The sequence below is a fragment of the Fusarium fujikuroi genome, chromosome FFUJ_chr10, assembly GCF_900079805.1.
Source record: "Fusarium fujikuroi IMI 58289 draft genome, chromosome FFUJ_chr10".
Classification (NCBI taxonomy): domain Eukaryota; kingdom Fungi; phylum Ascomycota; class Sordariomycetes; order Hypocreales; family Nectriaceae; genus Fusarium; species Fusarium fujikuroi.
In genome coordinates, this window is record NC_036631.1 from 2,444,477 (window position 1) to 2,470,400 (window position 25,924).

General features: G+C 45.7%; 11 protein-coding genes; 6 read left to right on the forward strand and 5 right to left on the reverse strand.

Annotated features, from left to right (window-relative positions):
• Positions 1 to 350: 350 nt before the first annotated feature.
• On the reverse strand, positions 351 to 2,388 carry FFUJ_11171 (uncharacterized protein; the record flags this gene model as incomplete). XM_023570039.1 has 3 exons in its annotated part: positions 351 to 1,964; positions 2,025 to 2,104; positions 2,160 to 2,388. 3 exons carry the CDS (start codon positions 2,386 to 2,388, stop codon positions 351 to 353), a joined length of 1,923 nt encoding a protein of 640 aa, XP_023437165.1.
• A 379-nt stretch (positions 2,389 to 2,767) lies between these two features.
• FFUJ_11172 (related to bifunctional 4-hydroxyphenylacetate degradation enzyme) lies at positions 2,768 to 3,846 on the forward strand (the record flags this gene model as incomplete). XM_023570040.1 has 4 exons in its annotated part: positions 2,768 to 2,956; positions 3,022 to 3,096; positions 3,179 to 3,473; positions 3,542 to 3,846. 4 exons carry the CDS (start codon positions 2,768 to 2,770, stop codon positions 3,844 to 3,846), a joined length of 864 nt encoding a protein of 287 aa, XP_023437166.1.
• A 745-nt stretch (positions 3,847 to 4,591) lies between these two features.
• FFUJ_11173 (uncharacterized protein) lies at positions 4,592 to 7,254 on the forward strand (the record flags this gene model as incomplete). XM_023570042.1 has 8 exons in its annotated part: positions 4,592 to 4,905; positions 4,962 to 5,170; positions 5,239 to 5,733; positions 5,811 to 5,987; positions 6,055 to 6,121; positions 6,271 to 6,743; positions 6,795 to 6,998; positions 7,061 to 7,254. 8 exons carry the CDS (start codon positions 4,592 to 4,594, stop codon positions 7,252 to 7,254), a joined length of 2,133 nt encoding a protein of 710 aa, XP_023437167.1.
• A 177-nt stretch (positions 7,255 to 7,431) lies between these two features.
• Positions 7,432 to 8,844, reverse strand: FFUJ_11174 (related to cytosine deaminase and related metal-dependent hydrolases; the record flags this gene model as incomplete). Its single annotated transcript, XM_023570043.1, has 1 exon — positions 7,432 to 8,844. The coding sequence occupies one exon, from the start codon at positions 8,842 to 8,844 to the stop codon at positions 7,432 to 7,434; it is 1,413 nt and encodes a 470-aa protein (XP_023437168.1).
• Positions 8,845 to 9,484: 640 nt separating this feature from the next.
• Positions 9,485 to 11,538, forward strand: FFUJ_11175 (related to cocaine esterase; the record flags this gene model as incomplete). XM_023570044.1 has 6 exons in its annotated part: positions 9,485 to 9,770; positions 9,832 to 9,997; positions 10,051 to 10,310; positions 10,366 to 10,555; positions 10,613 to 10,766; positions 10,828 to 11,538. The coding sequence occupies 6 exons, from the start codon at positions 9,485 to 9,487 to the stop codon at positions 11,536 to 11,538; spliced, it is 1,767 nt and encodes a 588-aa protein (XP_023437169.1).
• Positions 11,539 to 12,055: 517 nt separating this feature from the next.
• On the reverse strand, positions 12,056 to 12,559 carry FFUJ_11176 (uncharacterized protein; the record flags this gene model as incomplete). Its single annotated transcript, XM_023570045.1, has 1 exon — positions 12,056 to 12,559. One exon carries the CDS (start codon positions 12,557 to 12,559, stop codon positions 12,056 to 12,058), a length of 504 nt encoding a protein of 167 aa, XP_023437170.1.
• Positions 12,560 to 13,239: 680 nt separating this feature from the next.
• On the forward strand, positions 13,240 to 14,141 carry FFUJ_11177 (uncharacterized protein; the record flags this gene model as incomplete). XM_023570046.1 has 4 exons in its annotated part: positions 13,240 to 13,326; positions 13,381 to 13,601; positions 13,657 to 13,790; positions 13,846 to 14,141. 4 exons carry the CDS (start codon positions 13,240 to 13,242, stop codon positions 14,139 to 14,141), a joined length of 738 nt encoding a protein of 245 aa, XP_023437171.1.
• Positions 14,142 to 16,198: 2,057 nt separating this feature from the next.
• On the reverse strand, positions 16,199 to 18,117 carry FFUJ_11178 (related to O-methylsterigmatocystin oxidoreductase; the record flags this gene model as incomplete). XM_023570047.1 has 6 exons in its annotated part: positions 16,199 to 16,411; positions 16,508 to 16,765; positions 16,826 to 17,005; positions 17,079 to 17,700; positions 17,757 to 17,852; positions 17,915 to 18,117. 6 exons carry the CDS (start codon positions 18,115 to 18,117, stop codon positions 16,199 to 16,201), a joined length of 1,572 nt encoding a protein of 523 aa, XP_023437172.1.
• Positions 18,118 to 19,628: 1,511 nt separating this feature from the next.
• FFUJ_11179 (uncharacterized protein) lies at positions 19,629 to 21,679 on the forward strand (the record flags this gene model as incomplete). XM_023570048.1 has 3 exons in its annotated part: positions 19,629 to 20,219; positions 20,286 to 20,486; positions 20,543 to 21,679. The coding sequence occupies 3 exons, from the start codon at positions 19,629 to 19,631 to the stop codon at positions 21,677 to 21,679; spliced, it is 1,929 nt and encodes a 642-aa protein (XP_023437173.1).
• Positions 21,680 to 21,777: 98 nt separating this feature from the next.
• On the reverse strand, positions 21,778 to 23,748 carry FFUJ_11180 (uncharacterized protein; the record flags this gene model as incomplete). XM_023570049.1 has 2 exons in its annotated part: positions 21,778 to 23,571; positions 23,659 to 23,748. 2 exons carry the CDS (start codon positions 23,746 to 23,748, stop codon positions 21,778 to 21,780), a joined length of 1,884 nt encoding a protein of 627 aa, XP_023437174.1.
• A 393-nt stretch (positions 23,749 to 24,141) lies between these two features.
• Positions 24,142 to 25,855, forward strand: FFUJ_11181 (uncharacterized protein; the record flags this gene model as incomplete). XM_023570050.1 has 2 exons in its annotated part: positions 24,142 to 25,075; positions 25,128 to 25,855. 2 exons carry the CDS (start codon positions 24,142 to 24,144, stop codon positions 25,853 to 25,855), a joined length of 1,662 nt encoding a protein of 553 aa, XP_023437175.1.
• Between the last annotated feature and the right edge of the window lie 69 nt (positions 25,856 to 25,924).

The window sequence follows — 25,924 nt, forward strand, 5'->3', positions numbered from 1 at the left end:
AACTAGTCGCCTCTTATTCACCGTCCCCACAGCTTGCGGGGCACTCTTTCGCAGCCTGCGGGGATGTCGCCTTTGGTGTATTGCATTGCTGCCTCAGGTAGAATGTGTGGAGAAATGTTCAGAGGTTTATCTCTGCAAATAACGTGTTCGCCTTTGAGTGACAATTGTTCTATCAGTGCAGAAGCCCCCGCCAGGTGCTACACGATGGAGGGAAAGTCATTGAAATATGGACCCTAACTCAATAAATGAAGAGTGTAACTCGATTCTCAAGCCTACTGCAGTTTTCATATCACGAATCTAGAGCAAAGCAAATATCAAGACTGTCTTCAGCTCTGAGAGCCATAACAATATTAAATAGCCACCCAGCCAGTTGTAACAAGGTCCCGGAGCATTTCTGCCGCATACAATAGTTCTGATCTGGTATCGCAAGCCGCGAAAACAAACCGATCGGGGCGTAAAATGACAAATGTCTTTTCACCCACTTCTTTTGACATCCTGAGTGCATCATATCCTACGGGCTCTGGTCGCCCTGCACATAGTCTTGGCTCCCGAGCGAACTCCTCGGCACTAGCAAGTCGATAAATAGACGGTCCCTTCAGGTGGGAAGGAGGTGAGTCAGTGCTATCCAAGAACCAGGTGGCTTCTCTGTCTTGCAAGGCCCCCGCCGAAAGCTCTTGGAGGCCATCCAAGGCAGCCTCGATGTCGTCTATACTCCCGCCTAGCTGCATGATTACAACAACTTGGAAAATCCCCTTCTTCTGTCGGTCGAAGATAATATCGTCGGTAAAGAAAACAGGTTGACGTGTCAAGGAATGAGTGGTAGACGCTGCGTAAACCTGAGGGAACATGACACCTCCGCCAAGGCTAGGCAAAAAGGCCATCCCAGTCCCCGGCTTCCACTGGTACTTGGTCATCCCATCCCTCCGGTTCCCCAGCTGTAACCAGTGTTTCCAGCTGGGGACAAGTTGTGCTAAATAGAAGTAGCAATCGCGTAGGAAAGCTTTGAATGTGTTGGACTGGGTGACGTATTCTCCGTTCTCGACAGTTGACCGGAGCGACTTGTCGAGTTGTTTTTTTCGTTCCGAGTACCATCCTTGTAGTAGCTTCTGAAAGTCCAACACATTGGGCCTAGACGATCCATCAACTGCTATACGCAACCGCCAAGCCAGTGATATGGCATCACGGAAGCCCGAAGCAATTCCCTGGCCGCCAAAGGGCGGAAATACATGGGCAGCGTCCCCGCATAGCACCACCCGACCAAGAGACCATTTGTTGCAACTTCTTGCCGACAACCGAAATGGCCGACATCGAAGAACTTTTATACAGTCTAATGGATAGGTGATTCTTTTGTCATTGATACCATATCGGCTGCCCAAGTGGGTGATGTAAGGGTGGACAATTGCAGCAACCTGATCTTCTTTGGCCATCTCGATTGGGTTCTCCCCAACGAGGACGACAAACTCGAAACGCCACAATCTATCACTATTGAGCCCAAAGCGGCCGCACACTGCAGCACGGACAGGATTGCACAAGAACCGAAAGTCTAGAGGAAAGAATTCATCATAGACTTGCTGTGGTGTATATCCTTTTTCCCAGAGGGGAAAGTCAGGGTGCGACGATGGCGTTGGAAGAGAGATTTCCCAGTTGAGGGCTACCCAGTCTTGCTCATATGGCACATCTAAAGCTTGGTCCATGGTAACTCCCTTGGGCTCAAGGTATTGCTTACGTGTGAATCCTGTCTTACCATCTGCCCCGACAAGAAACCTTGCCCGAACAATGCCAGTTTGATTCGATTTGTTGGTATAACGTGCATAGACCCAATCTTTGTCCTCTGTAATAGAGTTAACGGTTGAACCCAAGCGTAACTTGGCTGTACCGAGGGCTGTAATCTGAGACCTAAGGTTCTGCTCAATGCATGGCTGTTTGTGGCACATGAAGCCTGGATGGCCGGTACCCCCCTCGGTCTACAGGTAAAAGTCAGGTTAGCAACGCAGCGCGTCACCCTCGAAGAGTTTCTTACTTACTGTGCCATAGTTCATTATCAAGAAAGGCTCCCTATTCAGCTCTGTGTAATTCTTTCCGATAAATCTAAAATTCTCCATACCTAAGGTCGCTGGTGTCAAAAAGCAAAACGCAGAAAATACAATGAACAAACTTACATTGCCCAATTTCTGTGAATATCGTGTCGTAGATGCCGCATGCCTGGAGATAGCGTATACCGTCTTCGTCAAGTGCGATTCCCCGCGGATCAGCATTAACCTCCATGTCCTTTTCGAGGATGACATGGGGGATGGAGTATTGACTCAATAGCACTGAAAGCATGGCACCAGTTGGCCCACAGCCGCATATAATGATGTCAGTTGTCTCTTGGAGGTCGTCGTCCACCATGTTTCTTAGTCTCTCAGGTGTCTGCACTCACACCTACCTTTCTAGGACTATCAACAGTTCCCTAATATATTCAATCTCCTCTACAACCCATGTCTTGGCCTCGACGAGGATCCCCACTAAGCATTCGTTGTTGCAGGATAAGTTCGACTTTGTGGGGAAGTTGTGGGGAAGTTGTGGTGTAAGTTGTGGGGAAGTTGCGGGGCATTCGCGGGGCATTATTAGTGGGCGGGGACTTGGTAATTTCAACAGTATCTAACTAAATATCATGGCGGCGTTAGTATTATTATTTACAAGATTCTCTCAAGTTCATTGCTATATCATCAGCGAGGGCATAAACCAGCCCTTCTAAGGCTTTTTCACCCACCATATAAACACCAACATGTCATCTTGGACCCATTTGATTCGGTTTAGAGCCAAAGAGGATGGCCAGATTCACCTGGGCCAGTTGGTCGATCCCACTCGGGATATCGGGCTAGACTCTGTGAATGGTGTTGAGGTCAAGGCATTGTTACTCAACGGAGACATGTATAACGCCACCATCACAGAGCAAGTGCTTACGGTAGACCAGGTAAGTTACGGACTGAAAAATAAATAGGACGAAAAGAACGTATCAATACTGACAAATTGGCAAAGTTACTCGCACCGGTCGAACGAGGGCAGTGCAACTATATCAGATGTCTGGGGCTGAATTATAAGGACCACGCAAAGGTATGTGAGCTAGGCCCCCCCCCCCCCCCTCCCTTCATATTTTGCGCGAATACATAGACAAAATTACTGATATAAAAAAAAGGAAGGCGGTTTCTCAATTCCCAGTGACCTAGAGGTTTTTACTAAGCCGCGCACTGCACTCGCCGACCCTTTTCCGGCGGCAATCACTATCCCAAAATGCGCTCAGGACGGATCGAGCGATTACGAAGCAGAGCTTTGTGTTGTGATTGGAAAGACTGGCCGAGATATTCCAGAGCATAGAGCTTTGGACTGTGTCTTGGGATATACAGCGGCCAACGACGTTTCGGCACGGAATCTCCAGCTGGCAGTGAAGCAGTGGTCTTTCTCTAAAGGACTTGACAACAGTTGCCCAATCGGTATGTTTTCAAGCCGGTTATTGGTCACCTTTGACCGACTTTGTTCAGTCTTATTAATAAGTTGATAGGCCCTGTGCTTGTTGCGCCCTCAGCAATTCAAGATCCCCAATCTCTTGGTATTAAGGCTGTCTATAACGGCCAGACTGTGCAAAATGGAAACACAAACAATATGATCTTTTCAGTAGCAAAGCAAGTTTCATATCTTTCCAGAGGAACAACGCTGGAGTCTGGCTCCATTATACTTACAGGAACGCCCGCTGGCATTGGATATTTTCGGAAGCCTCGTATAAGCCTGGAGAACGGAGGCAGAATTGACATTCAGATCGAGAAGATCGGGACACTGGTAAACATGGTTAAGTTTGATACTATGTAGACACTATTATAAAGACAGCTTTAACCACTACGGGGACTAGACTCATTGATACAGATGACTGGGTGAGTTTAGGATGTTTCAAATACAGTTCGTGTCTGGTTACAGGGAGTATAGCTTGACCAAGTCACGAAAGATATATCAGAGCCACCCGAGACAAGAACACAGAGACACGTTGCACCCTCACCGGTCCTCATATTTTTCCCCTGCCCCATAATGGACGCATGATAGAAGATAAAACTGCAGAAGCTCAAATACAGATGGAGATGCTGCGCCCAACGCGGCTGTTTCTTGAAGAAAAGAGAAGAGCTAGTGTGCAGAGAGAGCTTGGATACCTGCGGCCCCAAGGAGACGCCCTTTGCTTGCGACTTCTTTTCTTTTCAAGATGTTGTGCGCAAGTACGTGCGTCTTGTGCTTAAGCTAGACTAAGCCTTTCAATAACGTAGATTGACCCATTGACAGCGACTCATTTGATCCGCCATCCACGGGCGAATGTATTGTGGTGCCACAACATCCGGATAATTGAAAATCTCCGGTGCGGGGTTGGAGGCTACCTACTGACTCACCTGAATGTCGTTAGTTTCACTGCTGCAGGGATTTCGCGGTTTCGATGCCGATCAGACAGACCCTCCTGATGCAAATGCGGGGTCCCCATCGTTCCTTTATCAATAAGGTCGTGTTATGCCCTCCCACAGTTACTTCACGGAGTTTCAAAAGCACCATCGCACAATTCTATCACCCGCATCCAATGGATATGCAACCGTCCCCACGGAACAATGGCAGTGGCTCGTTGGAATCAGATCTTGCTCGAAAGCGAGATCACAGTGGTGCAGATATGCCTGCACCTAAAAGGCAACGAACAATCCTTGCCTGCAACCGTTGTCGCGCAAGGAAAGTCAAAGTCAGTGCTCTGTTTAACCCTACCCTACCCATTAATGTTGGCGCTAAAATGATCCATCAGTGCGATGGAGGGTATCCTTCGTGCTTCCATTGCCAGGATACCGATGCGCGTTGCGAATATCGAACACCTCATCGCGAACAACAAGAGGCTATTCCAGACAAGTATTTACGGAAAGAAACAACTGGTGGTTGGCGGAAGTGCTAATCGTAACGAGCAGCACCCTGATACTTGAGCAGCGGCTCAAGGCTTTGGAAGATACTGTCCAACGACTTCGAAAGACATCATGTTCGACGGCAGAAGAATCCGATGAATCCGACACTCCAGAACTAGTTATCCAGGACCTGCCTGAAGACTTTACCCAAGTTCAGTATCTATGTTCCAGTAGTGCTCAAGATGGCATAGGTAGCACTGGCGAAGAGTTCTACGGTCTGTCTATTCCCCGATGCGTGATATGGTGGTGTCGTGCAAAGTCCCATGATCTAATCCAATCATAGGTCCTTCTTCCAACATTTTCTATCTTAGGCAGATACTGGGAGAAGTTGATTCCACGACCCTGTCTTCCTTCCGTGGCATGGACAGCAAAATTTCAGAGTTCATCAAGCCAGAATGCTCCCCGCCAGCAGCAGTGTTTCACATGGAGTCAGTCCCAGTAGCTAAACATACTGATAATGAGGGTCTTTATGTCCTTCCCCCAGATCATGCAACCAGGTCCCTCGTCGAGCTTTTCTTCCGGGACTATGGTTCGATGAACCCATTTCTCGACAAAGCTACATTTTTCCACACTCATGTTGATCCCATCTACAAGTCAACACTCCCCCCGGACGCATCTAAGCTGGCGTTGCTCGATATGGTCCTAGCAATAGCTACGGCGTCGAGTATTGACTCGATAACGCCGACTACAAGGAGATTTTTCATTTCGAGACTTTTCTTTGAACGGTCCAAAAGTTTGTTATCAAAGGATGACTTAGCATGCGGCAATCTTGAACAAGGTAAGACCTGCATCCACGGTGAAGATGAGTGTCGGGTTGACTGACTTACGGCGTTACTTTTGCCTTTGCAATCACAGTCCAGTCCTACCTGTTGATGAGCCAGTATTTGCAAAGCACTGATCGGTGTTCGGATTCATGGTCGACATATTCCATGGCCGTCCAAAAGGCCCTCCGCCAGGGCCTCCACAATGTGGACTACCTAGCCAAGGATTTTGCCGCTGAAAGAGAGGCCAAAAGACGAACTTGGCAACTGTGTTTGTTCATGGATAGGTGATGTCCCATGGCAGCTTAGTCTTACAACAAGGCTAACACATGGTGTAGCGCCTTTTCAATGCATTTTGGCCGTCCGTCTCTGTTGGGGCCTTATGTACAACGAGCTGATTACTTCGTAAACCAACCATTACCAGCTTCGGCTCCAAGACCTTCACCATTGGATAACTGGCCCGGAGAAAAAAGTTCAACATTCTTTTACCTATCTTTGTGAGCACATCTTGACCACATGACTCAATATTGAGGGCTCGCTGACCCGTTTCGCAGCAAGCTGTACGCAATCCTAGGACAGATTGTTAACACAGAATATTTCCAGAGCCCAAAGCCTCTCGACCTATCTCGATTCATGGATATTATAGCATCCATTGCCTGTATGAGCCAAAAGCTTGACGAATGGCTTGATTCATTACCGGAGGAATGGCGGGCAGCGATCATAGACTCCTCTGCTGCCCCAGTGGATGAAGCTAATTCCCAAAACAATTTATATAGGGTCCTGGGTTTGCGGTATCACAACGTCCGCCTTATGCTACATAGGCCAGCTCTTGTACTTGTGCTATCGGCTGTGGGGAAATTAGCCAACTCTAACGACATAACCCCAACGTCTAGACGGCAGATTCTTATGTTCTCCAGGCCTAGTCTTGAAACAAGTATCGATTCGGCCGAAGCTATTGTCGCCACGATCAACGCGTTTGAAGGCGGAAAACCTGGTCCAGGAATGTGGTGGACATTGATCCAGATTGGTGAGCGTGACATGTTTGTCAAAGAAAACTCAAATACTGACAGTATTTCAGTTTACAACGCGGCACTGACATGCTTCGCTTTGATATGTCTGCAGACAAGGGATGCTGCTTTTGGAGGATCGCAGGCCGCCTTCAAAGCCCGGGTATACGTCGACCTCGCTAGACAGGCGTTCTGCAAGTTGGTACCTGACCATCCTGCTGTGGAGAGAGCCTCGAGTTTTCTGCGGCACATAGCTCGGCTCTGCGACCATATAGGTGCGTATTTCCTGATCTGTTGGATAATTTCTCACTTATTGATGAATTTTCCCCGAACGTAGTCCAGCAGAATGTCAGCACAGTCTTGATAGACTCTGTCCTAAACATCCCATTAAGTCAAGCCGACACTGAATACCTGGGCCCCGAGTCATTCCCATTCGACTTTTCGATGTTCGAACCCCTTGATGATCCGTTGTTCACGAATCATCAGAGTATCTCTGAGGGAGACACTGATGTGGGCATCGCGATCAACTAGGCTCGACTGGGTCGTTTTCAAATCATGTACTATATGGTGATATATTAATTCGAGCTATCTTAAAACGGCTGTCTTTGCAAACCCCTCAGCTGATGGCTCATATCAGGCGCCTCACACGTAAGATTCTGAATGAGTCGTTCCAGCGTCTAGGAATCTTGCCGGAGCTAAATCCTTTTCTTACTGCATTGCCCTCATCATGGCATTACGTGCTTCTTCCACTTCCTCCTCTGGGGCCAGCTTCGACATATTCATGATTTTCGCCGCTGATTTGCGTATTTCTGCGCGAATCTTTGGCCATTCCACGTTTACCAACTTGCCACCAGACTTGAGGATTTCTCCATTCACCATGACCGTATCGATGTCGGAACCATTTGCATAGTTAACCAAGGCAGCCACAGGGTCATGAACTGGGGTAAGCCTAGTAGAGTCGCACTTGGTCATGATGAGGTCCGCCCGTTTGCCTGGAGTGATGCTTCCAATCAGCTTTTCTAGGCCGACAGCTCGGGCGCCTCCAATAGTCGCCATCTCAAGAACTTCAGCACACGGTCGTGCCATAGGAAGCGGGAAAGGGGACTTTTTTTGCTCCTCGTATCGTTGGGCCTGGAGAACAAGTCGCATCTGTTGAAACATGTCACCGGGACAGTTGGAAGTGATATCGACGCCGAGCCCGACTCTAACACCGCGCTGTTTGGCCTTGTATGCGATAGGATAGCCAACGCCCATCTGCATCTCGATCTCTGGAGTCGCAGAAAGACCCAAGTCGTACTTCTTGACAAGCTGCAGCTCCTCGTCGGTAAGAGAATTGGCGTGACTCCACAGTATGTCCGAGCCCAATAGATCCAACTCCCCAAACCTCTTAGTTGTCATGTGGCCACTGTCAAACTTGCCCAGGGCGATGTGCGCTGTGATTATGGCAGCGCCGATGGATCTTGCCGCCTCGAACTCGTGCAGAAGCTGTTGGAAAGGAATTGCCTCTGCCTCAGACGGCGCGACTCCGAATCGTAGAAGCTCATCGGGTCCGTTGACGGGAAAGTGCTCTTGACGAACCCGTGCAGCGTCTTTCAACCGCCACTCAACATCCTTTTCCCTTTCAGCATCTACGTTGGAACCCGCCCAGGCTGGATTTGGGTAGAAACCATAACAAAAGGTTCCTCTGATCTTTGCGTCGCGCAGCCCTTTGATAGCTGCATCCGCGTGAGCGGGGCTGTTCATGATATGTGAGTGGTCAATGAGATAAGTGATGCCATTGTCGATGGATTCGAGAGCTCCGCAGTAGTTCCCCAGATAGGCATCCTCGGCTGAGTAACAGGATCCGTAGATGTGTCGCACGTTGAGCAAATAGTCAGAGAGGACAAAGTCGGTGCAGATAGTCCTGAGCTGGGTTTGCCACGTGTGACGGTGAGTGTCGATGAAGCCTGGGGACACAATAGCATCCGTCCCGTCGATGACGATGTGATCAGAATGCTCCAAATTTGGGCCCACGGCTTTGATAAAACCATGCTCAATCAGAACGTCGCAGTCAGCGACGTTTCCTATGCTCTCGTCAATGGAGAGCACGGTCGCATTTTTAATGATGTATTTGAGAGCCATTGGGAGGGATTGTCGTGGCTGTCTGTTGACCTTGGTGAAAGAATCAGTATCAGAAAATGTAGATATTTGTGATAATGTTGACCATGTATGAATATTTCAATGCAGTGTTGGGGTGATGTGATATATTTGCTCTGTATTGTTGTTGGATCCACGATTCTATGGTGTATTCTAGGGTAGTCGTGAGTACAAAGTGCTAACTTATAGTACTGTAAGCAGTAGTGGGTGAATGGGTGTGCTTCATCCACATTCTTCGCCTGTCTTCTGACCACTCAGATAGAAAGCACTGTGGGGAATGGAAGTCTTTAGCCTAATTGGTCCGGAAAAGCCGAATGCAAAGCCCGAGAGTCGGCCTTTGAGGGTCGCCTCCGAATTACCAAGAATCTCCGCCTCGAAGTTTATTTTCCCCGCAAAACGGAGCGGAAGCGAACTTAACGCCGAGGAAGTGAACTAGCCAATGTTCACAAGAGGATCACCAAGTTATTAGCCAGGATCACCCATAAGTTAATAGGCCAAGAAATGCTCATCTATACCTTGCCCGAAGCCCTATCTAATACCCCCCCGAAAGGATTAGGAATCACTACTCGCCATAGTTTCCAGCAATTTTACCTCTCTTTTTTGATAATCCAAGGTTCCAAGCGCAATGCCGCTCAAGGTCGGATCTGTGGCTGTACTACAGTCGCCTCTTCCGCCCCCCGAGCAAGATGACAAGTACGACAATGCCCATCACAGCGTTACTGTGCTTAAAAAGGGACACAGAAAGAGCCAAGAATCAGCCCCCTTTCAAACTGATACAGTATTTGAGAAAGATGTTCAATTTACTCTAAGAGATGGCGTGCATATCAGGGCGGATATTTTCCGTCCCGCCAATGACGCTGAGAAAGTACCTGCTCTTGTGGCCTGGAGTCCCTACGGAAAGACCGGAAGAGGTAATGGGAATTTTGACGCTAGTAATCACCATCGGTAATCATGCGGCTAACCTAATTACAGGCTTTTTCTGCCTTGATTTGGTGCCAGGAAGAGTAGGCGTGCCTAAAAGCCGTCTCTCCGGCTATGAAAAGTTCGAGGCCCCAGATCCTGCCGAATGGACTGCTCGTGGCTACGCAGTCGTCAATGTGGACATTAGGGGTTCTTGGGACTCCGAAGGCGACCTCTTGTAAGAAGCACATACACCAATTCTTTATCACCTTTTGTATTGATTCCAATTAGCTGGTGGGGGAGAGCCGAGGGAAAGGATGGATACGATGTTGTTGAGGAACTTGCGCGGCTTCCATGGTGTAACGAAGCTGTCGCATTCGTCGGCAATTCGTGGCTGGGCATCTCTCAGTGGTTTATTGCTGCTGAGAGACCCCCCCATCTGAAGTGCATCGCGCCGTTCGAGGGGGCCAGCGATATTTATAGAGAAATTATCTGCCGCGGTGGTGTACCATGCAAAGCGTTTCTTCGATTCCTAGCTCAGCAAAACTTTGGTTTGTTGTCCCCATCGCCTCAGGCTTTCAGCTTTGCTAATAGAGCGGTATCTAGGGAGAGGCAAACAGGAGAACCTTGTGTCAATGATTGAAAAGCATTCGTTACTGAATGACTACTGGGCAGACAAAAGAGCCAATGTCAGCAACATTAATGTGCCAATATACGCAGTTGCTAGTTACTCGACCGGATTACACACCTTTGGGTCATTCAGAGGCTACACTGAGGCGCCAACAAAGCACAAATGGTAGGATTGTTCTTACAGACAACGGTCCAGATTATTCTTACTAAACCTTTCCACTAGGCTCCGAGTGCATGCTACTCAAGAGTGGCATGATCTTTACCAACAAGAGACGAATGAAGAACTCCAGCAGTTCCTGGATCGCTACACTAAAGGCAAGGATAACAGCTGGGAACTGACTCCAAGAGTTCGTGTCTCTATCTTACGCTACAACAAGGTAATGCATCTTTTACTAATTGTTTCTACTCTCAATTATCTTGACTGACTTCGCGTTGAAGGAGCCAATCATCAACCATGTCTTTCCAGCTTGGCCAATCCCGGCCACAAAGTATGAGCAACTATACCTGTGCCCGAACGAAGTGCTTTTGAATGTCCCCCCATCGGCAGAGTCACAAGTTTCTTACAAGTCCGATGTTCCGTTCATGCAAATGGACAGCGACCCTGAGGAACTGAGGTTTGAGTACACTTTTAGAGATGCAGTTTATCTTGTCGGAAATGCGCAAGCAACCTTGTACATGTCGTGTCTAGAACATGATGACTTTGATGTCTGCGTTCAACTACGGAAGATTGATCGGAATGGAAAAGTCCTTCAAAATATCAATATCCCGTTAAAGGACTCGGGGATTGAAGATAACGATGTTGAGAGGATCAACTCTCTTGTCTACCTGGGACCCAGTGGGTACCTCAGAGCCAGCCACAGGGCACTCGACTCTGAAACATCTATTCTCAATTTTCCTGAGCATGACTACACTGAGCAGCACAAAGTCAAACCAGGTACTATCGTCAGGTTGGATATTGGGCTTTGGCAGACTGGAATGGCCTTTGAAGGGGGCGAGGGGCTTATGCTGAAGATCTCTGGCCATAGCATGACACTGGCTGAATTCCCTAATCTTCGTGGCAACGAAAGCATGGAGAATGTTGGCACACACCATGTCCACATTGGTGGTTCTACAGCTAGCTACCTTAACATCCCCCTTGTTACAATCTAGGCATTGGCTAACTCAACCTTCATATCAATCGAATGACCTATTACCGATATCACTGCATAAGACAATAAGAAGTATGCTACTCTGGGGTTTTGAATATAGATTTAATGATGAGGAAAGCGAAGAAAACTAAGAGATAGTCATTACTCACAAGACAGCTCTCTATTACACCAGTATGCCGCTCTTTTATTTCAGTTCACTCAAAAACGTAAATTACTATCTATTTCATAAAGGAGGCCGGGTATTGATGAAAATTCGTCGAGCAGGAGACACAACTTTGTTATGGGCAAGGTTCACGGAATTAAGAAGAGAACCAGTCCTGGCGCATTGTTAATGAAAGCATTCGAAAATGGTATCGGGGGATAGAGTCAATATTTGGATAGAATTGAAGGATCTCAGATCTGTTGTGCAGCTGTGGCAGCGAAATGATGAGCACTAACATATTGATCTAATTAATCTTGACATTGCAACTGGGTAACCAAGACTTGTCTAAATCCACGTATTTCTAGGTAAAGTATGATCACGAAAGCCCAATTGAGTGAGAGTCATCCCCCAGCTTTTGGCCATTAATCACTGGCTCAGTTGCTGGAAGAATAATACACACGATCCGAGCCCACTCATCCGTGTTGTTATCCCAACGGTGCATTGTTCCCTGTTGAACCAGAACATCTCCTTCATTGACCGTGGTAGTACTGCCATCGTCCGTCCAATGCACAAGGCTACCTTTGACCAGAATAATATAGTCCAAGGACACTGTTCGATGTGTTGCACCTTGCGATTGCGGGGGAAAGTCCACGACTCTGATGAGAGAACCTGGAGCCATAAAGCCAGAGTGCGATTCCGTTGGGTCTCCCACAATATTTGTGTTGGCTGGAAATGTGTCGGTTATCCAAAGAGTTTTGACCTCGACGCCCATGGTCAGATGCTCTGACATAAGCTGGCTATCATACTTGATGGTCGAGTGCGCGTTGTTGTCGTGGCCGATGACAATACGCCTTACAGGCGCAAGCTTGGATGATGGCATAGCTGACGTGATGATAAGACAGCGAAGACACAATAGAGTACAGAATTGATTTGCGTTTTTTTTAACCAAGGAGAGTCTTGAATTGTGCCTAGTTTTATTGTATAGTTGTCCGGACTGACGAGGACGTCTGACTTAGACTGTCGGATATGCCGAAGCGCGAAGCCGAGGACAGAACCCAAGCTCAGACACCGGCGTGGACCCCGAGTGCCTAGAGCGTCTTCAACCTATCAGAAGCCCACTATAGCACTGGAAAACTGAGGAACCGCGTCTTCCGCGGCTTTGCGGGTGCTGCTCAGTTGCCGTTCCGTGATGAATTGTTCAAGACGCATACCAGGCAAAGCCTCTAGTGTCTCTGGCTACCGGCTCGGCTTCGCGACTCGTGCTATTTCGGCCTCGAAAGTGGATAATCCTAGATTGCTAGCGATCCTTTTGTGTATTCTCAATTATCCGCTGCCCGAAGGGAGGGAACAATGGAACCCTAGTAACAGAACGGCTCGGCCTTTGCATACAGCTCTGATGCCGTCTAAAAAGTTCGGTCCCTAAGCTCTCTTCCCCCTCAAGCCAGTGGAGATATCCACGTTTTTTGTATATAAGGATGCAAGAAGTGCTGCAGTTTGTTAGAAAGCTTTCAATCTCGTACTAGACTCACCAACAGACAAAGAGACCAAAGCAATAGAGAGATGGCAGCATCACTGGATTTCTTGGACAAATACCGTCAGGCAGAATCTGACCTTGACATAACTGATCAAACATGGTACCTTGCTGCAGTAAGTTCTACCAAAGGTCTCAGTATGATAACGAGTCGCTGATTAGTCCCCTAGGCCGCAGCACTGGCCGGAGCAAATGCCGGTGCACGCCAGGCAGATCTGTACCGCATTGCCACGAAGGATCTGCCTGTAGAAAAGGAATTGATCGTGCAGAGACGCATAAAGGAGGTCATACTCAAGCTTACCCTTATGATTGGAAATCCGAGGTCATTGGGATCGCTTATTCCCCTGTTTGGGGCATTTAAGCCAGGTGTTGTGGATATGTTTGGACCAAGGTGAGAGCAAATCTCTACTTTGTGTTAGGGTCACCCTGCTTAAAGAGTCTTATAGAACCGAAGAACAGGGTGACGCAGAAGCACTCGAGCGCCGAAAGAAGCGGGCAGCGGACCACTTTGCAACCCTCTGGTCACCAGATGCGGCTCGATCCAATAACGAAATTTTGAAGAAGAACCATACAGATGCTCGTAAGATCCTTTCCCGACGTGATAAAGCTCTGGAGTATTTACTGAGAGAAACTAGACCTTCTTCTCGCTGAGTGGGGATATGCCTGGTGGTTCAGCGAAGACCGTATCCTGAGCCTTGTTGAGACCCAGATTGCTGTCGCAGGTGGCATCACCCTCAGCAATGCCCCTATGCAGGCAACGTGGCATACCCGAGAAATCGTTCGCTGTGGCGGATCTAGGGAGCTTGCTGAACGATCGCAGAATCTTTACTTGGAAGTAGGCCGTAGGTTTAACGTTCTTGTTGGAGATGTGCAGCTGGTACAGGAGATGGACTTCGAGCAACCTGGCTTCCTTACAAGCTTTGCTAAGTAAGAAGTATTAGACAAATACTGTAATACAAGTTACAAATACAGCTTAAGTTATATCTTAAATATAAAATAAATAAATATTAAAAGATTTTTATTAATTAAATATTTACTTAAATAATATAATATAGTTAATAAGCAAGCGCTGCAGATAAGCAAGTGCCGCACTTTTCCCTCCTATATCTAACTTTTTATTTAATTAGATAATTCTTAATAACTAAAAATGCTATAACCTTTAAATAAAGCTAAAACTTCTCTTATACTTTAGGCCCTTTAAAATAATCCTAAACTTAATATCTAATATACTATAAAGAACTATAAGATTAATAAAAGGCAACTGTATTACTGCTAAAATAGTATTTAATTATAATATAATTCTATTTTAAATTTATAAAAACTATTTAATTTAAAGGAATAAATAATAGTCTAATTTATTTTTAATTTAAATTTATAAGGATTTCCCTTATAATTATATTTTATAGAAGAAATAGTTAATTCTCTATTAACTAACTATAATATATTACCTATTAGTAAGTATTAGGCTTATAACTTTATAAAGTAATAACTAAAGCTAAAGATATATTTATTTTAGAGATATAACTATTAAAAAGCTAAATATAAAAATCTAACTATTATTTATAGCTAGTTTAGGCTTATATAAAATATAATTATAAAATATAGTATCTATTTAAATAATATCTAGAACTTTAATAAGATAGGCTTTATAATAGGCCTTATTATGGCTAGAATGGCTATTATAGGTTTAAAAATATAAAAAAGGCTAAAATTAATATAGCTTAAAAACTAGAAATAGATTACTATAATCTAGATAATTAATATAGAAAGTTAAGTAATTATACTATTTATTATTAATATAGGCTAATATTACCTTATTAATTAATACTAAAAATATAACCTTTTATTAAATTAAGTTATTATAATAAGCTAAAATAGGTAAATAAATAATAAGCTAAATCTTAAGTAGCTAAAGTATTTTAATTAATTTATAATTAACTAATTAATTAGTTTTTATTATCTTTTAATCCTTAATAATTATAAAAGCTATTACTTAACTAATTTTAAGAGATATTATAAAGAGAATAAAATTATTATATTTTATATACTAACTTATATATCTTATCTACTTTAGCCTTTTAATATTAAGTACTTTAGACTATTAAAAAAGGCTTATAGTTAAAAAATAAAGTATTTAATTAAATACTTTATAACTTATATTTCTAAAATTAAGTTCTTTTTTACCTTTTATACTATATTTAAAGCTACCTTTATAGAAAGTAATATTTAAGAGGATTTTAAAGAAACTAGGCTTACTTTTTTTAACCTAAAAACTGTAATCTTAAAGCTTAATATATAGTTATAAACCCTAATACCTCTTAAAAAGGCCACTTAACTATTAATACTATAGGCTTTAAAGACCTTAAAGATAGTAATAAAGGCCTAATTTTAATTTAAATACTTTAAAAGGTAAATTAAAAGGTATTATAGTAGCTCTCTAAAGTCTATTATTAAAGCTTTAAAGTTAACTATTAAGGCAATAAAGGCAATTATATATAAAATTATCTTATTAAGGGCTAAACTTTATAATCTTTAAGATATAAATAAAATATTAAATTAGTACTATAAAGTAAAAAGGATTAAATTATAAAAAAGAGAGATTATAATTATATAAAAAGTATTATAAGTAATTAATTAAATAAATATTAATATATAAATAGTAGCTAAATTATTAAAAAGTAATAATTAAAGAAAGTTAAAGTAATTAGGCAGTTAGTATTATAGTATATATAGTAAAGGCAGTTATAATATAAAGATTTATTAGGTAACTTTTAAGTTATTTAAAGAGGAATTTAATAAGTAAAAGTAAGCCTTTTTAAACTATAACTTAAGCTTTTAAGCTATAGGTTAAAAAGGCTAAGAAAAGTATAGTGCTTACTTATTTATAGCACTTACTTATTAACTACGTTATATTTAGTATTTTAATATAAATATAAAAAAAGAAGGATTTATTTTAAAAATATTTTATATTTAACTATATATATAAATTTACTCTTTAAACTTCTTAAGTAGTTCTAAACACTTTAAGAAGTCTCTTTTGATTACTCTTTCTCTGTCTGCTGACCGCAGCGTAAGACATAAAGGGAATTTCTTTGGTGTAATAAGGAAACCTCCAGTATACCCTGTCTCTATCGAGCTGTCAATCTTATCTGCAGCAGGCTTGATATCGAACGCCCAAACCAGTTTTGCCATGTTCAGGAGCTATTCATTCCATTAGCTTCTTTGAGTGTCTCTTTAATTCGTTTTGGAGCTGATGGGTACCAATGAATTTTCTGCTAGCCTCTGACCAGGGCATACCCGTCGCCCAGCACCAAATCCGTAAATTGGCCGTCTCTTGTTGTCAGAATGAATAGAATCATGGGCAGTCCCGAACTTATTTTGTAAGAACCGGTCAGGATAGAACTGGTCCGGAGCATCGTAGTCAGACGAGCGGTGTATCGCCCAAGCATTCGCGAATAGAATGGTCCCTTTTGGTAGGTAATAGCCCTCGTAGTAGTCATCTTGGGTCAGTGCATGCGGGATCCCTCCAGCGGCCACGGGTCTCCAGCGGAGAGTCTGCTCGCCGGGTTAGGTTGGCATACAATGTGAGGAGATTAACATAGATTGAGTCCTTACCTCTGTCATTGCAGCTTTCAGGTATGTGAGTGACTCGAAGTCGTCGAAAGTTGGTAATCTCCCAGCCCCACAGATAGAGTCCACCTCTGCTTGACATTTCGTAAGAGACTCAGGGAAAAGCGCCATGGCAAGAATGAAAGAGAGCAGTGTGGACGCTGTCGTGTCTGAGCCAGCTTCCATCTGCCATCATTGCACCACGTTAGCCAACAAGCCCTTTGATATGTGGCTTTGTAAGAAGAAGATAATCACTTACGAGGCTTCCTCCAATATATGCCAGATGTTCGTCGTCAAGGCCGCTCATATCTTGTTCTTTCAACAGTCGCACCATGAATGAATCTTCTGGTGCCTTATTTTTGGCAACTAACTCTTGCGTCTCGCTTAGCAGTTTGAAATAGAGCGCCCGATGCTCTTTTCTAATGTTTCGAGCCCATATTCGCCAAGGTGACAAGAAGTCGGGCAAGTACTGGAGTATTGGAAATACATCAATTGGTGGTGTAGCACCAAGTTCAGCTATCTGGGTAAGTTGGTCTTGGACATGGTAGAGCGACTTGACGCGGGGATGTTCAAAGGTTGGACCTCTAAGGCCATATACAGATGCGAGAATTACGGATGTTGAGTATCTCCGGACATGATCATACCAGTCATCTGGGGATTGAAGAAGCTGATGCATCATCTGTGTGGCCTCGGCGTTCTGAATGGGAAGTAAGCGATCGACAGCTTTGATGTTTAGGAGTCCCTGAAGTGTTTTCCTCAATTTTCTCCAGCTGTCTCCATAAGGTACAAACAAGATGTGCGTGTCGTTCGTAAACATAATGTCATTGGCGATGTGACTTGGCGGACGATCAGAATAAATCGAGCCCCTTTTGTCAAAAAGTCTAACAAGAATATAGTCAGCTCTCTTTGCGTCTTCACCAGCCCCGCCATATCTTACTCTTGCACATGTTTGTGATCGTTTAAGATGACTACATTTTGGGGACCTAGCTTGAGACCAATAATGGTACCGTATGTACGTCCCCATTCACTAAACCTAGTGGACATAAGTTAGTTCTTAGGCTTCATTTTATGGTTCGATAAAAAGGGCATCAATACTGGATAAAGGCCTTGGTTCGGGAGAGGAGATGCAGGTTTCCTATGATGGGAAGAGCTCGTGGCCCAGGAGGGAACTTGCTTGGGCGTTGGCTCTGCAGGGCATACTTGACAACCATATAGAGTATCAGTCCGCCAGCAGCAAGTGAAAAGAGGATGAGAAGTTTGGAGACATGCGAAATATCAAAATGTGAAGATGATGCCATGATGTACTGCGGGTGCCAGGCTGTATTATACAAGACAATGGGTTCGATTCTAATACCGGTATCCGTGCAACAGCAAGGGGTCTGCAATTCAGGGAAATGGTACTGAGAGGCGCGGTACCCACAAGGCTTTATGTAAAAGCAATTTCATTTAATTGAGTTTCCTTGAATCACTCTCGAATTATCAACTCAAGGGCTGCGAAGCCCCATTCTCCTGTTGTTCCACGCCTAGCCATTCCGTTAGCTGCGGGGATGCTGCCCCGGATTTTTCATGGCCCCCGCGTCGCCGACGTGGATTTCCTAGACTTCTGTCTTTCCATTGCGGGGATTGTCATAGTACTACTGAAGATCTGCCATTAGCAAAGCCCCTTTGCGGGGTATGGAGCGAGACGGCAGGACTGCCTCTTCGGCAAAACCAGCCGCCCGCGGGGAAAGCGTTTCAGAAGGCCGAGGGTCAATGGCGAATCCGGAATGCCTCGCCCTTTGCTTTCGGCTTTGCCGACAGACTGATAAGAGAGGCTGGTGCTAAAGGAATGTATTTATCTCAACTAAAGAATTAAAAAAATTTAAAAACTAATACAGAATAATATAAAATAACTCTAAAATATTTAAAAAGTTATATAAATTAATAGAACTTATTTAAAATTAAAATTAAAATTATTTATAAAATATTTTAAGATAAATATTTCTGTAGTTTGAAAACCTTTATACTTATTTCTATAGACTCTTACATGTGTCTACTCCCTACCTTCAATCCTAATGGCTTGGGTTTCTTCGGATCTAAGTAAAGGCCAGATGTCCCGGGTAGATTAAGACCATGCCACGAATAGTCCGGGGCAGGAACGAATACGCGCTATGACCCCTGATTCGTCGATGCGGAAAGCAGTGAGCCCTGAGGACCTACCTATGCCTGTAGCGCGCGGTACAAGCTACGTCACGTGGTTCTCCCCTCACGCTTGAGATCCCTCCCAGTTTCGGCAAATCACCTGGGTCTACCTTCATCAAGACGCTCACCTGTGATACAGTCGGAGTGTTCCTGCGATGATGGATATTGCGTCCAATGGGAGTCCCTGTGCGCAGGCGCTGACCTCTACTACCCAGCCGAGACCACCAGCACGCGACAAAGCGCGCATATGGCATTGCTCGCAATGCCGTCAAGCGTTTAAAAAGAAAGAGCATCTCGTAAGACATACTCAATCACACACAAAGCAAAAGCCTTTCGTATGCACTCATTGCCCCAAGGCTTACAGCCGAAGGTATACTGTCCACCGCTTCGGCGCATCCTCTCATCCTCAAGCTTGACTACTTACTATTTAATCTTCCAGAGACTCACTCATGCGGCATGAGCGAACAAACTCATGCGTTAGACGTGGTATGCACGTAGGTGGAAAACAAAATGCAGGTAAGCCTAGCCCAGATGACCCTCACAAAACCAGGACTGTCCACATCTCTGGGGTTCGAAGGCATCTGCATATACTAACTTCTACTCTCCTCCAGTCGGCCAACGACATGCAATGAATACCGACTATGCCGATGTAGAATCGCGGAATATTGAAGAGTCTGAATCTATTAATCTGAGACGCTCTGAATGCTCTCCCAGCACTTCTGGATCACTGATTAGTGACACGGAGCCTCTAGCACAGGATAGTGCCGCATTCTCGGCAGAATCCTATGATAATTGCCTGGATATCTCATTGACAGATCTTCCTGGCTCTCCATGTACACAGCTGCATGGATCTAGCGGCACCGATTATCTCTGGTTTGATGATCAATTCGATCTGCAAGCCATGGAGTCGGCGATTATGGAGGCTAACCATCTCCCTGGCCTTAGTAATGAGCAGTTCTTCAGTGTATCTCTTTCAGCAACAGAAAATGCTACTGGGGATGCTCTCACAGCGACTTCAGGCGCTATCAAAAGGCAGATGGAAGTCCGCAAGGCTATCCACAGCCGATGGTACACTCGGCCGGTACCTGAGCCAGGCATACCACAACCCTCGGTTTCTTTTATGAATCAAGAGGAAGTGGATGGAGAGTACCGTATTGCCTTATCGACTCGGCTCGCGCCGAGTCCGCAGGATATAGCTCTTCCTTCTACCGAATTTCTCGTATGACTCCGCAGCCAGCTCACAACATCTTTGGCTATTCTAAGCTAATCGTTTTTGTTGTCCTAGAATCTATGCGTTAAGCTTTACTTCTCCAAGTTCCAACCACTATTTCCCATCATCCACTCCGCGTCATTCCGACCGACATCAGAAAGGGCACTCGTCCTCCTGTCCATTTGCTCGATAGGAGCTCTTTTTGTGGGATCAGACGGAGCCGCACGGTGTGCGAAAGCGATTTTCACCAAGCTGAATAAGGCTATCTTGGCATCAGTACGTATTATCCAAACCTGTATATATCGTTCAATGAGCCTTTCTGATCTGGCCAGTGGGAACGTTATATCCACAAAGGCGGATGCGAGGCGTTGGCGGTTGCCCAGGCTGCAACAATAGGGCAGACCTACGGAATTCTTTCCGGTCAACCTAACGACCTGCTTTTGACGGAATCATTCCATGGTACAATCATCGCTTGGACAAGGCAAGCTGGGCTTTTCAGAGTGCGAGAGGCGCTCGAATCTACTGACACCATTGACGTGACTGATATTGAGGGGAGTTGGAGGCGTTGGGCCCAGCGAGAGGAAACGTTGCGACTTATCTTAGCTTTACAGATACACGATTCAGAGTTCACCAAGATTTTCCACCACGAAGGCCTTCTGGGGCATGACCACAATAGGCTACCCACATGCTGTTCTGCCGAATTATTCTCAGCCCCAACGGCCTCGAAATGGCATGCTGCCGTTATGTCCATGACTCAGACGGCATGTCATGGCGAGAATCTTGTTCCGGTGTTTTCCCCGCGCCAGGCTGTGTGCAAAAGCCCTTTTTATGCATACGCACAGCTCGCTGGATATTATGCTCATATTTCAGAGGCACGATGCCGTGGTTTACTCGAGGATCACGGAACCACTATTCGACAACGCCTCACATTGTGGCACGAGGAAATCGTCGGGAGCGTCGTTGACATAAACCACGATCCGTTTAGCTTGATGGGACTGTGGCATCAAGCGTTCATGGCGCTCTACGTAGATTTTGACTTCCTTGAACGGATCATAGGTCGGGACGAGACGCCGCCCACCGCGTTGGAAGAGGATGAGGTTAGTCGCTGGGTCCGAAGCAACGATGGATTCCGCTGCGCTGTGCACGCCGCACTCATCATAAAAATACATAGCATGCAGGCTATCGCCGATGAGTCAGCTATCCATGTGCCTCTGTCCCTCTTCTATGCTGGCGTTGTCGTCTATTGTTACATCAAGTTCGGAGGGTTGGCAATTCAGAGAAACGTCGAGATTACAGAATTGAAGCGAAGCGAGTCATCATCCATTGATATAATGGAAAGAATGGGCCCTAATACACTCTATAACGTCACGGATATTCTGCGAAGATATGGACATTGGGATATTTCAAGGCGGCTGGCCTTAATACTAAGCTTTCTCATAGAGGAAGTCACGAACGCCGAGATGCAGTAGGTATAACTCCTTACACATATAAGTCTGAAAGTGTCTGGCTTTTGAATCCTAGATTATATTAGCTGCAATATTGCTCTAATTCTGAGTTGAGTCTAACATCAAGCTGACACAACCATGCGGCTAAAAGACCCCAAGGTGTTCCGGCCTACAATAGCAAACTTCTGCCCAAATCGTGCTATTGGGCTGGAAATAAGGTCTTCTGTAATTACAGAACTTGAGGAGCATAGTAGTGGTAATATGCCCTTTTTCAATTGCGACTGTATGCACAACAGCATATCTTTCACATTTATGAAAGTTATGAGCAACGAGCCACGGTGCGCGTACTTCTCATATCTTGGCAGGATAGTCTCAAGTATCCACGACACAATGTGAGACTCTGGCACGCACAGCGCCAAAGTGACCAGGACCCAGAGAGGCCCACTATCATACACGTCGTAACGGATAAGCTCCGCTGAGTTAAGACCTTCGATGACCGAAAGCAGGTGAGCAATAACGGCGGGAACCTGTGTTTTGGGCGCTCTTGGCCGCGTTGCGAGAACATACATACCCAGGACTTGCGGCGATGTAATGACCAAGCTAACAGCATAACGCAAATAATCGAACGCGGCTTCGGGAGTCTGAAACTGTAGTGGTATGATATCTTCGACCAAGACCAGCCGGTCCTCGAAGCTCTGATCAAGTGCGGGAGGTAGAGATGCCTGGGAAACAGGGAGCCGTGATTCGTCAAGGCTGCTATGCCATTCCTGCAGTGCCTGTTTAGTGGCATCAAGGCCGCTCATCAACTCCTTCATGGTGACAGCACATCCAGCCTCAGAAGAGAGCTCCTCTGAGTATTTGAAGTCAAAGGCATGCGAGTACCATTGTCGGAAATGGCTTAGTACAAGACTCTCATCTATACCTTCACAAGCCGCGCACGCTTGCAAGACAAGTCGATCCCTCATCGAAATGGCATTTGTAAGGGCAGGTGCGATGAACGAGGAAAATTGCAGAGCATGAGACATCAAGACTCTGTGTCGAGGATCGGAAGCTCTACTGAATTCGACCTCTAATGGTCTAAATGCAAGTTTCTGTCTGTTTTTGCGTGCCCGCATGTCGGCCCAGCTCTTAAGAAGAGGACGCCCCGTTGTCGTTTGGCCGAGTTGTTTCAGAGAAGATATAACTATGGCATCGGCACCATCCATATGGACGAAGCTCCCGTGGATACTGCCAGATTGCGATTCGAAAAGAACTAGTAAAAGAGTTGATGCAAGGTTCAGCTGCGGGGATTTGTTGCCGTTGGAGGTTGTGTCGCTAATGGTTCTGATGGCATGGTTGTAGTAATTGATGGCGAGACGATAGCATGACTGTGTCAACGCATCGATTTTCCTCCCCTTGATGTTGCACGAGGCTAAAGTAGGATCTCGGCGAAAGATATACTCTTGGAATAGATTGGAAGCTGAGATGGCGATCAATGCAGGTTGGAGATAAGGGTGGTACAACAGTTCAGTCAGCCAGTCACCCATGAGGTGCATCAACTGTCCATGCACACACCGATTGAAATGGCTTAGTAGATATGCTTCGTGGTCAAGTATTAAGAACCCTCTCGAAAACTGTGGATTATTAACAGCGTGCGTGAGAAGTTGCTGTAATTGAGTATCATCCACAGTCGTGGCATCATCAATTGTAGCATCCAGCCAACGATCCGGCTCGTCAAGGTAAGAAACGGAAGTGGCGGTATTGGGGGATATAGAGGGAGGTGATATAACTTTCTCCGTCGAAGTCTTGCGTTTTGGCCGTTGTGGATTATGCCCAGTGCCGAGTGAGGCTGGCAGCCATGTGAGCCGCAAGTCATAGCCCTCACAATCCAAGCCATTGCGTGTGCAGTTGGAGCACGACGGCTTGGTTAGATCGCACTACGACCGAGAAAGATCCATCAGTTCAACTCCACGACGCTCATGTACGAGTGCATTAGACGAGAGCGAAAGTGCGGGATTACGTACCTTGCGGTGTTTACGGCGACAAGTATAGCAGCCATCGCGTGAACGGCATATTCTAGTTTTCTTGGGTCGAGGGGGAGCTGGGCGGTACATGGCACTGATCACAAAACAATTTTACGCTCGGCTGGGGATTTGCCGCGATGGTAATTGAGAAGAGGAAAGTCAAGTAACAGCGTTAGACATATCCGTAGAAATAACGGAGACGTGGCCTACGTGCTTTTGATTAGTGCAAATTTGAGCGATGTGGGGTTTCTTAGTCTGCTTGCTCGTTCTCGCGCACTTCTTTGGGTATAGTCTACTAGTGTCGTGACGAATCCACGGAGCCATAACTGACTTCAGTAATAACTAGGCCCAAATGTTATCAACCGACTTTTGCAGCTGCTGGGGCCTATGCCCATCAACATGCAGCTTTTGTTTTGAATTATAAATAGCGAGCTACCCAACCCCATTACCTCGTATCTATGTTCATTCTCACATCCTCACAAGATGGCAAACTCTGAAGATCCCTCAATCTATCTTTGCCTGGCTCCCCATTTTGACAAAGACGGCGTCAGCGCACTCTCTGTACTTCTCAAGATAGAGAACCCCTCTATTAGAAATGGCCAGCCTATGTTTTTGTTTGACACCTTCATGGACAACGTCCCTGGGCATCCGTACTGCGAGAGCGACATCCATGCTTCAGATGATAACGGACCACTGCCGCTCGTCTTCCGCGACATTCCAAGTCTGGACCGTAACACGCAGCAGCAATGGTGCCCTACTCGACAAGTCAAGGGTCATGTCTCTCTGAGATTTGATGCCTTTCCCCGCAAAGTCTCAGAGAAGACTCCGCTGGGGGCCCGTGTGGACCTTCGCAGGGATCAAGGTGGCCTGCAAGGCGTTGGCCGCTGGTTTCTCCCCCTTCTCATATCTGACCGTGTTCATAAAAACACGGTCGAATGGATCTTGCCAGAGGAGGCACCACAGTCAACAAGATGTATCTGGAGCCTCGGAGAAGGCCCTGACCCTGTCGTCGTGGTTGGTCGTGCTGATACGGTGTGGAGAACCGTCTATATGACAGGCCCTGTTTGCTCCTATCCAGACTCAGTCGCCCAAAAAAGTGACATTCTCGCTGCTTGTTACTGGTTCGGCAGCCTACTTCCCAATCTTGACCGGCTCAAGGCCTACAATACAAGTCTTTACCCAAAGATGGCAGAGCACTTCGGCGTTTCAGGGGAGTCCTATCGTGTTTTTATCCGAAAGACGAAAGTCGGATTTGGAGGCTCTGGGTTCATAGGAAGCTACGTGCTAGAGTACGATGAGCAGGTAGCCGACGAGTCTGACGACTCGCTTTTGCTGCTATTTACACATGAAATGGTACACAGTTTTTCTGACCTAAGCCATGAAGAGGATGGTTATGATAATGACTGGTTCAGAGAAGGTAGTGTTTCTTAAGCTTGCTGTGTATCTATATCAAGCTAATATTGGTCCAGGAATCGCAGAGCTTTACTCAGCCTACCTACCATACCGTTTTGGATTCAGAGGCAAAGTCTTCCTGATTGAGAGCATTAATCGTCATCTGCAGGGATACTTCTCTTCTCCGCGAATTTGCATGGATATTCGCGAAGCAGGTCAAGAGATGTTTTCTGATTGGTATGCTGAATGGATCCCGTATAAGAGAGGTTGCATTTATCTACTCTTCATTGACTGCTGTTTGCGAAAGCAAGATAGCCAATGGGACTTATCGTGCAACGGAGGCCTGGATCAGATCGTTTTGGACCTCTCCCGCCGTTGGAGAGCCGGCGAAATTGTACGGGCTAGTGACTGGCTCAACCAAATCCGCAACAAATTGGATCCCCCCAGCTTCTCTTTAGAGAATTACTTCTGGAATATGCTCAATGGTAAGCAACGCATGGACTTTACCGGGCTCTCTTTCCATGAATCAGCGACATGCTTCATCCCTGTTGAGATCCCAATTCTTGAGTTTGGTTTCGATAAATGCAGTCGGAGCACGCGGGTCATCACAGGTGTTGTTCCTGGCTCCAACGCGGAGGCTGCTGGATTAAGGGACGGCATGAAGCTCCTGGAAGCATCGAGGCCTTCTAACTGCGTCGAGAATGTGAACGAGGCATATCGAGTTGAAGTAGACGATGGCAGTATCAACCGGACTATTCAATTCTTGCCCAGAAAGTCAGAAAGGACATTGGGTTGGCAGATATAGGATAGCGCACCTTGAACTCAAATAAGCTTCGGAAAAAGACATATATCCTTTCAACGCAAGATGAGAATT